Raw genomic sequence first — 14,773 nt, forward strand, 5'->3', positions numbered from 1 at the left:
GGACTGCAGCGGACATTCTGACACTGGGGGAGAACTGACTAATTGCCACTGACATCCCAATGACACTAATACAGTAATCAGTGTTAATAAAAAGCACTGACACTGTACTAATGACACTGGGCAGGAAGGGGATAACATCTGGGGTGATCAAATGGTTAACTGTGTGCTGTGCTGTGTTTTACTGTATGTGCTGTGTGTGTTTTACTAGGGAAACATGCTACTGTGCATTTTTCTGCTGTGCAGAGAAGTAAACAGCAGCATGGTACTGCTGGCAGGAGAGAGACCTGTGTTGTTTACATACAGGTCTCTCCCCTGTCACTGTTCCTCAGCGATTGCTGGGTGTCGGCAGGGAATCTCTGTCTGGTAACTGGTGATCAACATCTGTAGCCACCAATGGTGGGATGGGTAGGGCGGTATATATACTTAATTTTGTGCATCTCTGCCACCCTGTAGTGGTAGTTCTGCTATAGGGCAGCAGGGAAGTAGTTAAACCGTGCATATAAGTCAGCTTGTAAGTTAGAGCCTTCCTGAAGGTCATCTATTCCACTACATAACTTTGTGTCTTCTTCAGACACAGAAATTGTACTTTTAATCTAAACTGTATAAAATTTTAACTGCTTCCCACCCAGCTGCAGTTAAAAGTAACTGTCCAAAACCTGAACCTGGGGGTAAACCACTTTACAATCTTAGACTATTAATATGTGTTTAGGTCAATTACAGCAGTTGCCTTGTGCTAGTTCATTGGTAGCAAGACAGGTAAACAGTCTCTAAAAATGAGACAAAATGGCTTAGAAATAACTGAGCTAAATCCCTTGATGACATACTGTAGGGTTGAGGGCCAGTTTATCAAGGTGCTTTATTTACCTTTATTTTGTAAATTTGCAAGCAGCCATGCTTTTTTATTGCATAAGGACCATTCCTACCTGCCAGCTTGCAAATGTCTTCTAAATGGAAACTAAGCTGCTTTACATTCTCAGCATTCAACAATGATGAATAAACTTCTGTGCTCTTACAGTGTTTTGATGACAATTTTTCACACAAGTGTGCTTTGGGGAGCGGCCCTTAGTGTTGGAAAATTGTCTACATTAAAATTACGTTTTTTTTCTGGTATGTTCTTGTTGTCTAAAATTAAATTAAATGATGGTCATTACCACACAGATTTTACTCAAAATTAACATTTGCAATGTGCTCTGCATTTTTTAGAATAACAGGTCCAGCAAAGCATAATTTTATGTTAGGGTTTCTCTGAACTGACCCATATATTTGCCTTTAAAAAGTTTATGAATATATATATTCTGCTGTTCCAAAAGTGCCGTTGCACCAGTTATTTTCAACATATTTTACAAATATCATATTACTATCACTATCCCAGCCTGTAAAGTCTTTAACGCTTCATTAATACTGAGAGGCCTGTAACATATTCCAGTATTTAACTAGCAGTATGCACACTGTTCTGCCCATATTGTTGAAAATAAATATATGTAATGTTCTGTAATGGATTATACTGCAATGTTATGTAGTGTGGCTGCCATCTAGTGGTCAGAGTTAGTTATTATTATGCCTAGTTATTTCAGGACTTGACAGGAAGTGGTAATTTTCACATAGAGACAGTAACCTTTAACCTGGAACTTCCTATTCTCCATTTCGTGACTGCTTCTGGATCTAGCAAGCAGCATACAGTGGAGCTCTGAGCTATTCCTGGACTTATGATGGAATTGTCCGTGAGTACACTCACTGATGGGATGAAGCTGTTGTATAATGTTTAATGTACTAACACATATGTTTTGTTTGTGCTTATGTTGTAGTTTTACAAAGTTATTCAGAACAAAGAATACATACAGATCTGATGTCTCACGTTTCTTGACTTCTGAATTATTGTTAGACTGTCTGACTAGTGTTATACAACAGTTCAGTAACGCAAAGCAGAACAGTAAAAGGACACCCACGTGGCGGTCTGGAATAAATGGAGACGCCATTACTGCAGCATGAGTCTAAGATCAGGAACAAGTACCAGGCTGATGACACACTACCGCCGACACAGCGAGGTATGGACAACATCCCCAGTGCCCAGCAAGACGATGCAAGTCACGTGTCTAGATCTTCACGATCTAGCAAGATGTCCTCAGCAAGTTCCTCAGCAGTTGAAGCTCGTGCCAAGGCAGAAGCTGCCCGTGTCCAGCTACAGTACGCAGAAAAGGAAGCCATGATGATGCAGGAGATAGCAGCTAAGAAAGCTGCCATAGCACAAGAAGAGGCGGAATTAGAATCAAAATTGCTTATCCTGCAGCGACAGACTACAGCTGCAGTTGCTGAAGCAGAGGCCGCTGCCTACATGGGAAAAAGCCGGTCAGAAAGTGAAAAAGCATATAAGGACCCAAAGGTTCCAGAAAAACCTCTATCCTCTGCATATTGTACAAGTGAGTACGTACAGAACCTTACTGATGTACATACAAAGGAACAGTCTCTTAAACCTGAAGCAAAGGAATTCAAGCCAAGATCTACAGACCCCCTGGGCAGGCCCAATCAACCACAAGAGGTCAGTGGCTGCCAGCAAACCAAAAATAAAGCACTAGAATCTCCCAGGAACAAAAAACAAGTGTTCCCACCACCTCAACCTAAATATTACATGTGCAAACAACAATGTGCAGTGGATGTCACCAAATATCTCATCCGCAAAGAATGGTCAGCTCAGGTTTTCTCCAATTTGATGACTGTCCTGAAAACTATTGGGCATGGAAAGCTTCATTTCTGAATGCCATTGGAGGTCTGAACTTATCACCAGCAGAAATGCTTGATCTAATGATAAAATGGCTTGGTACCGAGTCAGCAGAGCATGCAAAGAGGATGAGAAGAGCAAACCTGTTCAACCCTGCAACAGGACTCAACATGACCTGGAAAAGACTAGAAGAAATGTATGGATCCCCAGAGGTAATTGAAGGAGCACTGTTGAAAAAACTTGAAGTCTTTCCTAAGGTGGGCTACAGAGACAATGTGCGGCTACAAGAACTGAGTGGTCTTCTGCTAGAGATAGAATATGCCAAAGAGGAATGGCTACTTGCCAGGGCTTTCATATCTAAATACGGCCAAAGGCATTAATCCCATAGTAGAGAAACTACCTCCAAATCTGCAAGACAAGTGGATGTCTGTGGGAGGTAAATTCAAAGAAGATTATGGAATCGCTTTTCTCCCTTTCTCTGTATTCTCTAGGTTTGTCCGACAGCAAGCGAAAATCCGAAGTGATCCCAGTTTCGCTTTCACCACCAGCGGCAATCGATCGCAAAAACCTCACAGAACTCACGAATAAGACCTCTGTATCCACACACAAAACAGTTGTACCTTCAGAAGTCATAGACTGTCAAAGCACCCATAAGGTACATACAATAGAAAACCCAGATAGACATTGCCCAATACACAAAAAACCACATCCACTAAAGAAATGCAAAGGCTTTAGAAGCAAACCTATTGCAGAGCGGATGTCCTTCCTTAAATAAAACGGCATCTGTTTTAAGTGCTGCGGATCTACTTACCACATTGCCAAAGACTGTAAAATACCAGTGGAATGTACAGAATGTGACAATGAGAGACATATTGCAGCTCTGCACCCTGGCCCTGCTCCTGCACCACTAGAGACTGTAGAACCCATGAAAGATCAGGGCAGGGAGCAACAAGAGACCCCACTCTCTTCAGTAATGTCGAATTGCACTGAAGTATGTGGACAAGGCAAGAGTGCACTATCATGCTCTAAAATCAGTGAAAATGTATGCAGTGCTAGATGAACAGAGAAACAGATCTCTTGCAAAGTCAGACTTCTTTGATACCTTTAACCTTAAGGCAAGTGCAGTTCCATACACCCTGGCTTTACCATTGAATCCTTCAATAAGAAAGTGCAGTTCCCATTTCCTACTCTGATAGTGTGGCATGATACCTGATGACAAAACAGAGATTCCCTTTCCAGAAGTAGCCCATCATCACCCACACCTCCGATCAATTGCTCACCTTATCCCAGCTGTTGAGCCAGATGTTTCTATCCTTCTACTTCTTAGAAGAGACATCCTTCAGGTACACAAGGTGTTCCAGCAAATCAATGGATCTTACAATGCCCCCTATGCACAGAGACTGGACCTGGGGTGGGTCATTGTAGGAGAAGTTTGCCTGGGGACAGTGACAGTGCACCAGCCTGACAACATTAGTACTTTGAAGACATCTGTGTTAACAAATGGACGCACATCTCTTCTCAGTCCCTGTCACAACAGCTTCGTTGTCAAGGAAAGCTTTGGCAGGTCAACACAACACTGGGACTCTTCTACACTATATGGCAAAGAAGAAGTCAATTCCGACATTGAGACAGACAATCTAGGGATTACAGTGTTCCAGAAAACTAAAGATGATGATAAACAGACCCTCTCTATAGAGAATCAGACCTTCTTACGGATTATCGATAGAGAGGCCTACCAAGATGACAATCACAGTTGGGTGGCCCCTCTCCACTTTCGTACACCCAGACGTGTTTTGCCTTGTAACAGGGAGCAAGCCATGAAGCGTTTGCATTCACTCAGCAAAACGCTACAGAGAAAGCCAGAAGCGAAAAGAGATTTCACTGAATTTATTAAAAGGATGCTGGACAATGATCATGCAGGACCAACTGAGACAGATAGGGAACACTGGTATCTACCCATGTTTGGTGTTTACCATCCACACAAACCTAACCAAGTCAGACTAGTTTTTGATTCCAGCGCAGAGTATGAAGGAGTTTCTTTAAATGACGTACTGTTAAGTGGCCTGACCTAAACAATACTTTGCTAGGTGTCCTTATGCGCTTCAGAAAAAAACCCATTGCTTTCACAGCAGATGTGCAACAAATGTTTTATTGCTTTCTTGTCAGAGAAGACCATAGAGACTTTCTACGTTTTCTCTGGTATGAAGACAATGACATAGACAAGGAAATTGTCGAGTACAGAATGAAAGTGCACGTATTTGGCAACAGGCCCTCTCCTGCTGTCTCTATATACTGCATGCAAAAGGCTGCCCAGAGAAATGCGGAGTTCTATGGACAAGAAGCCAAACACTTTGTATTGAGGCATTTCTATGTGGATGATGGACTCGCTTTTGCTAGCACGCCTGAAGATGCAATTTCCATCCTCAGTAAAGCAAAGCAAACGCTGGCAGAATCCAATCTGTGTCTTCATAAAATCGCTTCCAACAGCCAAAGAGTGATGGAAGCCTTCCCTGTAGCAGCCAGAGCTAAGGACCTTAAAGATCTTTGCCTAGGTACAGACACCCTTCCTCTGCAGAGAAGCCTAGGCCTGAGTTGGGACCTAGAAACAGATAGCTTTGTTTTCTGAGTTTCTTTAGAGGAAAAGCCCTTTACACGTAGAGGAGTTCTAGCCTCTATGATCCCCTAGGATTTGTGTCATCTGTGACAATAAAAGGTAAGGCCTTAGTTCGGGAACTGCCATCTGGGAAAAGTGAATGGGATGCATTGCTTCCAGAAGGGAGACTATGTGAGTGGGTTCAATGACAGAATCCTTGCAAGTGTTAGAGCACCTAAAGATAGACAGATGCTATGTTCTCATATCTCTATCAACAGCTCGCAGGAAAGAACTGTGCATTTTCTCAGACGCATCCACCATAGCGATAGGTGCAGTGGCTTACTGGAAAGTAATTGATGCAGAAAATGTGTGCCATGTTGGATTTGTTATAGGAAAGTCCAAATTAAGCCCTAAACCAGCCCACGCGATTCCTTGTTTAGAGTTGTGTGCTGCTGTACTTGCAGTTGAAATGTCTGAGCTAATCACTTATGAACTAGACACTGACTTTGATGCTGTGAAATTCTTCATTGATAGCAAGACTGTCCTAGGGTACATTTGCAACACCACAAGGTGATTCTGTCTGTATGTCTCCAACAGAGTGAATAGAATCCGGCAATCTACACACCCAGATCAGTGGTTCTATGTATCTACAGAGCAAAACCCTGCAGATTTTGCCACTAGACCTACTCAAGCAGCATGCCTGCAGAACTCTATATGGTTTTCAGGCCCATCCTTTCTGTACTAACCACACTGTGAGGATATAGACACTGCTAATATTTATCCACTCATAGAGCCCAAAGCTGACCCTGAAATCAGATCAGAAATTACAAGTTTCAGTACCAAAGCTTCTGAAGCACTTTGTTTTCATTGCTTTGAGAGATTTTCTTGCTGGATGATATTAGTTAAAAGCCTAGCCAGACTCATCCACATCGCTAAAACCTTCCGGAGGGAAACCAATAGCGATCAGGTCAGAAGGTAGGAAAGTTTCCATGAACAAGTCAATCTAGAAGAACTTTCTCAGGCAAAGTCTGTTATAATTTCTTCTGCTCAAAAAAAACATTTCCAGAAGGAAATTGACTGCATCACAAAACAAAAGAGATTCCCAAAACAAAGCCGTCTAAGGAAGCTCTGCCCCTTCGTAGACAAGAAGGGTTGTTGAGAGTGGGTGGACGTTTGTCTCTTGCCAAACTTCCAGAGGGAGAGAAACAGCCTATCATTATACCTCATGATCATCACATTGCTACACTGCTTGTTAGGTACTATCATGAACAAGTAGTTCATCAAGGGCGCCACATCACAGAGGGTGCAATCAGAACCGCAGGTTTCTGGATTCTTGGTGGCAAACGATTGATATCAGCAGTTATACACAAATGTGTCATCTTTCGCAAGCTGCGAGGGAGATTACAAAATCAAAATATGGCAGAACTACCAGAGAACAGAGTAATTGCTCAACCACCTTTCACCAATGTGGGCTTAGATGTCTTTGGTCCGTGGTCAGTTTTAACCCATCCCACTAGAGGAGGCAGCGCGGACAGCAAACGATGGGCGGTCCTTTTCACTTGTTTGTCCACCCGAGCTGTACACATAGAGCTAACTGAAGCCATGTCAACATCAAGCTTTATTAATGCCTTGAGGAGATTCTTCTCGATTCGTGGCCCAGCAAAAGTGCTCCGTTCTGACAGAGGAACACACTTTGTTGGAGCTTGCAAGGAACTTAACATTTGTGCCAGCGACTCACAGTTGCAAGACTTTCTTCAAGACAGAGGATGTATGTGGGTCTTTAATCCTCCGCACTCCTCACACAGGAGTGGGGTCTGGGAAAGACTTATAAGTATAGCCAGGCGAATCTTGGACGGAATGTTGCTACAAACTAAACCTACTCGCTTGACCCATGAGACTTTAAGCACCTTTATGGCCGAGGTTACAGCTATTTTGAATGCCAGGCCTGTATCCTGTATCCTCAGACCCAGATACACCTATGGTCCTTACCCCAGCAATGTTGTTGACTCAAAAGGTGAACTCTTTGTCTGCTCCATCTGGAAACATAAGTACAACGCAAGTTCATGCAAAGCAATGGAAGCAAGTGCAATGCTTGGCAGACACCTTTTGGAAAAGATGGAGGAGGGAGTATTTGTCAACTTTGCAGAGCCATAGGAAATGGACTAAGGATCGCCCAAATGTAAAAGTGGGTGATGTTGCTCTGTTGAAGGACAACCAAGAGGGCAGGAATGAGTGGCCCGTAGGACTTGTTGTAAATGCACTACCAAGCAGAGATGGCAGGGTTAGAAACGTGGACGTCAAGATTATAAAAAATGGACCGCCATAATTTATCTTAGACCTATAACTGGTCTTATAGTTTTAGTCTCAAATTAGCTAGGATTCCATTTTCCTGTTTGTGTGTTTTTTCTGCATAGCAGTTGTTACAAAGGTAGTGTCATAATAAATTATGCCAGACAGGGAGTGTTCTGCCCATATTGTTGAAAATAAATGTATGTAATGGGCTGTAATGGATTATACTGCAATGTTATGTGATGTGGCTGCCATCTAGTGGTCAGAGTTAGTTATTATTATACCTAGTTATATCAGGACTTGACAGGAAGTGGTAATTTTCACATAGAGACAGTAATCTTTAACCTGGAACTTCCTATTCTCCATTTCGTGACTGCTTCTAGATCTAGCAAGCAGCATTCAGTGGAGCTCTGAGCTATTCCTGGACGTATGATGGAATTGTCCGTGAGTACACTAACTGATGGGATGAAGCTGTTGTATAATGTTTAATGTACTGACACATATGTTTTGTTTGTGTTGTAGTTTTACAAAGTTATTCAGAAGAAAGAATACATACAGATCTGATGTCTCACATTTCTTGACTTCTGAATTATTGTTAGACTGTCTGACTAGTGTTATACAACAGATCAATAACGCGAAGCAGAACACACACCCTTTAATAATGCCACTGAAAATGCCTGATCACCATCACACTCTCTATCAAGATATTCTTGCACTTGCAAGTGAGCATAGCCATAGTTATTAAGAGACCAGCCAAGCCAAGAATCAAACCAAGGTTTTGCAATATCAATTAAATCAGAGTGTCCATTGTGCACTAAAGCTTCTATCTCTTTCATTTTGCTTACCAGATAGCCACTATTTGTGAGCAAACATCCATCGTTGCATTCTGCATTTAGCTTTACTATATAATTTTTTGTTATACATGTCAGTGTTTGTAACATAGGGATCTCCTGGTCACCTGCCATATTGCCTCCCCCATCTGATCAACCTCTTCCTAGCACTACAGGCCCCTTCTGTTTATATGCAAACTATCTTTAACATTGGATTGTACTCCAATTAAAAGTCAGCCCAATATTTTAGGGATCCAAATAATTTAATCCTTACCAGGACCTAACCATAGTATCAGGAGACCCAAACAATTCTAATAAAACATATACTCTAAAAAGCAAGTAGAGAATCATGCAAACAATGAAATGATGAATCAGTGGTATTTTCATACATATCGGTGCAAGTCATTTACCTTGCAGCATAATGTAGCAGAAACACAATCATAAGTATACTGCATAATGGCCTCTACAACTTAGTCCAGTCAGAATATCAGATAGGTGTGGCTACACTGTATATGTATACTCTGTATATAACTTGTTTTATTAATATAATCCCCATCCAAGGACTGGTAAGCTTCAATAAATTACATTTTTGTTCATGAGTTTGGATATATTTCAAGTGGAGTTAAAACACAGGATTTGCCATAATTTGGGATACTTTCCTGCATGGCTGTTTTGGAATAAGTCATCCCTTCCATCACTTTTTTTTTTTCTAAAAACTTATTTTCCCTTCTGTTCCCTTCCTGTTTTTTCTTCTCAATTTCTCAATGTACTAAATAAGATATAAAATAATTATATCCTGGAAGGGAATATCTATACAACTGAAATACAAATTGTTGCATTAACAGAATTTGAACTCCTTCTTATTTAAGCTGATTTGTTCACAAGCTTGTTGGATAGGTGCAGAATGGTGAGAGGGCAGTAAACATACAGAGGCCCGTATTGCAGTAACCGATATATTGAAGAACTTGCAAACAGTACAACTGCTCAGCAGGAAGCTCACCTGGCTGGAGACTTACAGTCAGAGTAGCGGAGAGTGAAGCTGAAGACAGCGCTTGCCATGAGAGGTCCAACCCAAAAGGGAGCTTGCAGAAGTACAAACGTAGACCTAGAGCTTTCCCTACTCCTCTGGAACCTCTCCCTACTGCTAGTTCTGTCCCTCACAGGTACGCTTTCCCCACACTGGCCACTTCACAGATGCACACCAAAACCCGGGGGCGGTGAATTAAAAAGACTCTGTGTGACCCAAGGTGGTCACCAGGGTTGCCTGGATGCAGTGTAGCCAAATGGAACATGACCGAGGGAACCACAGAGAAACCACAAGCTGTCACAGCCAGGTGCCCACACTGAAGATGCCGGCGTCGGGGAGAGAAGATAGCTGGTGAAAACAGCCATGATGAGGACACCGTTGGATCGTGGGACAGGTAAGTGTCAGTTTTTGTAGCTGCTGACTTTTATATTTTTTTTTTTTAACTGAGAAGTGCTGATCAAACAACTACAGATTTCAGTGTAGCTGTGTCAAATGATTACACGAAGATGGCAGCTCATTTGATTTCTGGCGGGTTTAAAAAATATTTTCCTGTACTTGCCACATTTTTAAAGAGACAGACGATGGGGAAAAATGAATGTAAGGAGGAGATATACTGAATATGTTTTTTTGTCAATACTTACCACTTTATTAACAAGCCTTTCATGTGACCTCTTCTAGTGAGATCCAGTTCTTTATTTAATTTCTAATATTGATTTTAGTAGATGCTGAAAAAGTTACATGTTTTTCTTTTTTTTTAATCTTAGGGACGCCCAGGCCTAAATGGCGTTCGAGGACAGAAAGGTGAAAAAGGAGCTCCAGTGATGGTATGAATATTTCACTTACTGCAATTACAAATAGGCATCCTAAGATTTCTGTCATTAAAATTAAAGTGTTATTAAACCCACAACAGTAAAATCAGTCTGTGTATGCTGTAAAGCATGCTTGTTATACTCACTGTGGAACCTAAGGGGTTAATCCTCCGCATTGCGTAAAAAGGATGTTTGATCCTCTCTTATCTGATCCTCCCCTTTTTCCAGTGTTTCCTAAATATCTCCTGATAGAACAGAGGCTCGGGGGCAAGCTGCACATGCTCAGAGTTTTTTTGCTCTTGGAAGAGTGCATGTGTTTAGCACAGGGCCAATCGGCACTCTCCAGACAGAGGACAGGGGTCCTGCATCCTCCCATAGGAGAATGAAAACTTCTACAAGCTGTAATCAATGCTCTGCTGTGAGAGACCAGATATAGTGAATACAGGGTCCTGGGTTTAGTAACACTTTAAGAAGAGAGCTACTGGTATCATAGGTCAGATAAGAACTGCAGTAGTACCAAATAGTTTACATAGTTTGCATAGTATATTCATGCTCTCTAACTTATAGTAGCCACTTATCATATCAAAAGTACTCTCTGTGCTGAACAACCCAATGTCTAGGTCAGGAACTATAGTGAGTGTTTCTTCTGTCTGTAACAGCCCCATTCCCTTATGGAAAACAGGCCTACAGGTTCTTGGTTACCTCAGGCCTTAGAACACAATGCTATAGTTCTTGGCTAGATGGCACTGGGAATTGGTCTAAATTGGACACCAGGAATTGGACACTGGTCAGGTGGCTGGTAGCAGATTCTTGAAACAGATTCTTGGAACAAACCTAGCGTAATGGGCAAGCGTAATCCAATAGACAGTTCCAAGGACAGGTCTGGTAGTGGGCAAGCATAATTTAGTAAACAGTCCAAGTCAGGTTTAAGCAGCAATCCAAAAGAGCAATGCGGGTCAACAAAGAGGAATCCAAGCAACAGGTAACATAGCAGGCAGGGCATGACAGAAAGGAAGCTAGGTAGCTGACCCAATCACAAGCCCAGTACAGGCATGCTGCCGAATGCCAATCAGTGCAAAGTGGAAGCTCTTCTCCTTACCTGACAACAATGACAAAAAATGTGCTGCGGGATGGGTCATGATGAATAATGGGAATGATCTGGGTCCCTGCTCACTGAAGTACAAAAAAAGCAGGATTTTGGTCAGAGATGAGTTTGGAGGACATCCAAAATGTTGTGCAGTTTATTTTTTTCATTGATGAACTGATGTTGTGAACATTTCTAACCCAATTTGTTTTGTGGCAAGTATGGTGATCCAAGATCTATTGTATCAAATGCAAAATTATAACTCCCAATCAAATTAATGAATGATCTCTTGCTGTCCTTCACATAGCAAAAGCCTGAAATAAAACAAAATGTCGGTACTAACAATTTTCTCACGGCTAGCAATCAAAGTAAAATGTGCCTGGAATTTTGAATGTGATTAATAATACATGAAGAAATAAATATAAAGTTACAAAGCACAGGCTTTAGAAAGTACACTTTTAATTACCATAGGAGGTGCTCTCTGGAAAATGGCTGCAGTCAATTACAAAGAAATCAAATTGAGGCAAAATAAACAGATTTTATGACCTTTGCACAGCTGCAGTCTATTATAAATAGTATTTGTATCTCACTAATTGTTTTTGCTTATTGTTAAATGAAAATTTTCCTGAATTACATCATGCTATTAATATCAGAATTTAATAGAAATATAGACCTTACTTTTATAGACACTTTTCTGCAGTGTTGTTTGTTATGTATTATAGGGTCCTCGTGGACTGCCTGGACCACCTGGACTTCCTGGTCCACCAGGGCCTATTTTGAATATTAAGGGGGTAAGTAATGATTAATATTTAACAACATAGTTTATTTAATTAACAGAATGCTAGATATTAAGCTCTGATAATTTAATACATTTCTCTCTGTTTGTATTTTATATAGACTGTTTTTCCTGTTCCCACAAGACCGCATTGCAAAATACCAGTAAGTTACATAATGAAAGGAAAAGGAATTTATCATGAGAGATAATATGTGTTCAACCACTGGCTAACCTGTTTACAGTAAATCTACTGCGGGCAGCAAATGCAGGCACTGTCATGTACGTCTCTCCGGGTTTAGGACGCTTCCAATCCTAATATGTGCTCTCATCATTACAGCACAATTTTGTCAGCAGATTCCGGACAATGATTTTGGCTATGAACCTGTGATTGGCTGCAGCCCTGTATTTTGTTTGTAACACAGAGATGGGTTCTGGACAGATCTACTCTCTCTGAGCTGTTTTAGTGTAGAGAGAGAAGAAACCCAGACCTGTGTGAGAAGAAGCAACATATTTACACTTGCATACACCTTGTTAGACATATTTAACCCATTGATCACCTTCCAGTTAACCCTTTGATTGCCCTGTCACCAGTGTCATTACTATAGTGTACAGCATTTATTCATTGATCACTGTATTAGTGTCACTAATGACATCAGACAGAATCAGTAATTAATGCCCCTCCCAGCTAGGGTCAGCTAATGCCAAATTGCCCGCCACACTTTCACATTAATACTATAAGTCATTGATCATCGCCATTGTTAGTATACTGTCTGAACAGATCAGTATCTTGGTCATGATCAGAACTATACTAGTGTTCCCAATAGTATAGTGTCCACAGAAATGCATTGTTCGGATCAGCCCTGATAACGGGCAGCACTTGCGCTTAGCCCCAACAAGAGGAGTGTCAGTATAATTTTCCTGATTACTGTCACCTCTGATACCTTGTACACAAAACCAAAGTGTTGGCAACATTAGGCCTGATTTCTGCTAGCACTAACCGTTAATTTTATTTCTAGAGCATAAGCAGTTCCCGATTGTTAGCCAATAATTCTCTTTCCCACAATCACCACTAGCTACCTGTAAATTTAGTGACTGAAATTTCTCAAAAAAGGTACACTAGTGAAAAGGCCTACAGGATTTTGAGCATGACAGATGAGAACAAAGAAAAGGCCTCACTGTTAGAATCAGGCTCAGAATATGAACCTGTAGAAAGCATCCTGACAGGTAGCTCCGACGATGGTGAAGAGTTCCTTACTAAAACCAGGTGTATCCAACCCCATGTTGCTGAAGTGGTAGAAACAAATAATTATGCTCAGATGCAGCAGGAACTAGCGCTGCACTACTTTTTGGTGATCTGGCAAGCACCAATGGCATAGTACATCCTGGCCTTTTAGACACCAGCACTGCAGTATCTCATGGTGAAGATTCAGCAACACCCGTAATTCAACTATTCACAGCCCAACTTGCTGTTCAGGTGGAGTCAGCTAATTTAACCCCTTGACTTTTTTGAGCAGTTTTTCACTGAAGACCTCTATAATTTGATTGTGGACCAAAGTAAAGTTTATGCCCAACAATACATTGCCGCCAACCCAAATTCAAACCTTGCCAGGTAATTCAAGTGGAAACCTATTAAGGTTTCCAAATTTAAAACTTTTTTGGGCCTAACACTTAACATGGGCATTACAAAAAAAAAGAATTGCGGTCATATTGGTCCACAGACCCAATTCATCATATGCCTGTGTTCTCTGCTGCAATCGCCAGGAAACGATATTAGCTAATAATGCATTTTATGCATTTCAATGACAATACCTTGTCATCCTTGGGGTGATCAACCCTATGATCAACTCCACAAAATTCGGCCACTCATAAATTACCTTTATCAGAAATTTGCAGATGTGTATACACCCCAACAAAACATCTGCATAGATGAGCTCCTTGTACATTTCACTGGAAGGCTTGCAATTAATCAATATCTCCCCAGCAAGTGTGTCAGATATGGGGTCAAACTGTATAAGCTCTGCGAGAGGGCAGCAGGCTATACATATAATTATAATTTATGTGAGAAAGGACAGTCAAGGACAGTCAAGTTGAGCACCCCGAATGCCCAAAGTACATGGGGAGCATGAGACTTGTTGTCATCCTTGTTCCATAAGGGGTATCATTTGTACATGGACAACTTTAATGCAGGCTTGCCACTTTTTTAGACATTTGTTCATTCAAGAAATTGGCTGCTGTGGCACCATGAAACCCATTATTTAGTACAAGTATTAACCACATACAGTTATTAGAAATTGTGTATGCACACAAATCAATCTTACTGAAGCCTGTAAACAAAACACAATATTAATGAATATCAGGTAATAATCAACTGAACCAATTCTCTCAAGGAAAAGTTTTTGTTTGAAACAAATTTTCATAGCATTTTGGCAATCTGTGCCCATTTTTGGTACTAGGCATGCTCCTTGTAATGCCCTTCAAGGGACACTGTTGCTATTTAAAAGTAACTCCTAACAAGGCATACATGTAAACGAAGATTGCAAATACTCGCCTTTCTAGCTTTCTGTGCCACTGAACGCTGTTGTGATCCTGTTTTTGCTGATCATCACGTATCCTGTGATGATGTGGAGATCAGCAGGAGGAACCAATAAGA

General features: G+C 41.2%; 1 protein-coding gene across 3 annotated transcripts in view; it reads left to right on the plus strand.

Moving 5' to 3' along the window:
• The window catches only part of COL15A1 (collagen type XV alpha 1 chain), a 1,471,644-nt gene that overhangs the window by 993,537 nt on the left and 463,334 nt on the right, over nt 1–14,773 (plus strand). For all 3 annotated transcript variants that reach the window (XM_089690361.1, XM_089690362.1, XM_089690363.1), the window contains 3 exons: nt 10,220–10,279; nt 12,071–12,139; nt 12,246–12,287. In XM_089690361.1, the coding sequence (XP_089546487.1) occupies nt 10,220–10,279; nt 12,071–12,139; nt 12,246–12,287 (171 nt within the window). The remainder of the gene's footprint in view (nt 1–10,219; nt 10,280–12,070; nt 12,140–12,245; nt 12,288–14,773) is intronic.

Source organism: Staurois parvus, unplaced genomic scaffold, assembly GCF_062004578.1.
Source record: "Staurois parvus isolate SC_StPar_1 unplaced genomic scaffold, SC_StPar_1.0 ptg000527l, whole genome shotgun sequence".
Classification (NCBI taxonomy): domain Eukaryota; kingdom Metazoa; phylum Chordata; class Amphibia; order Anura; family Ranidae; genus Staurois; species Staurois parvus.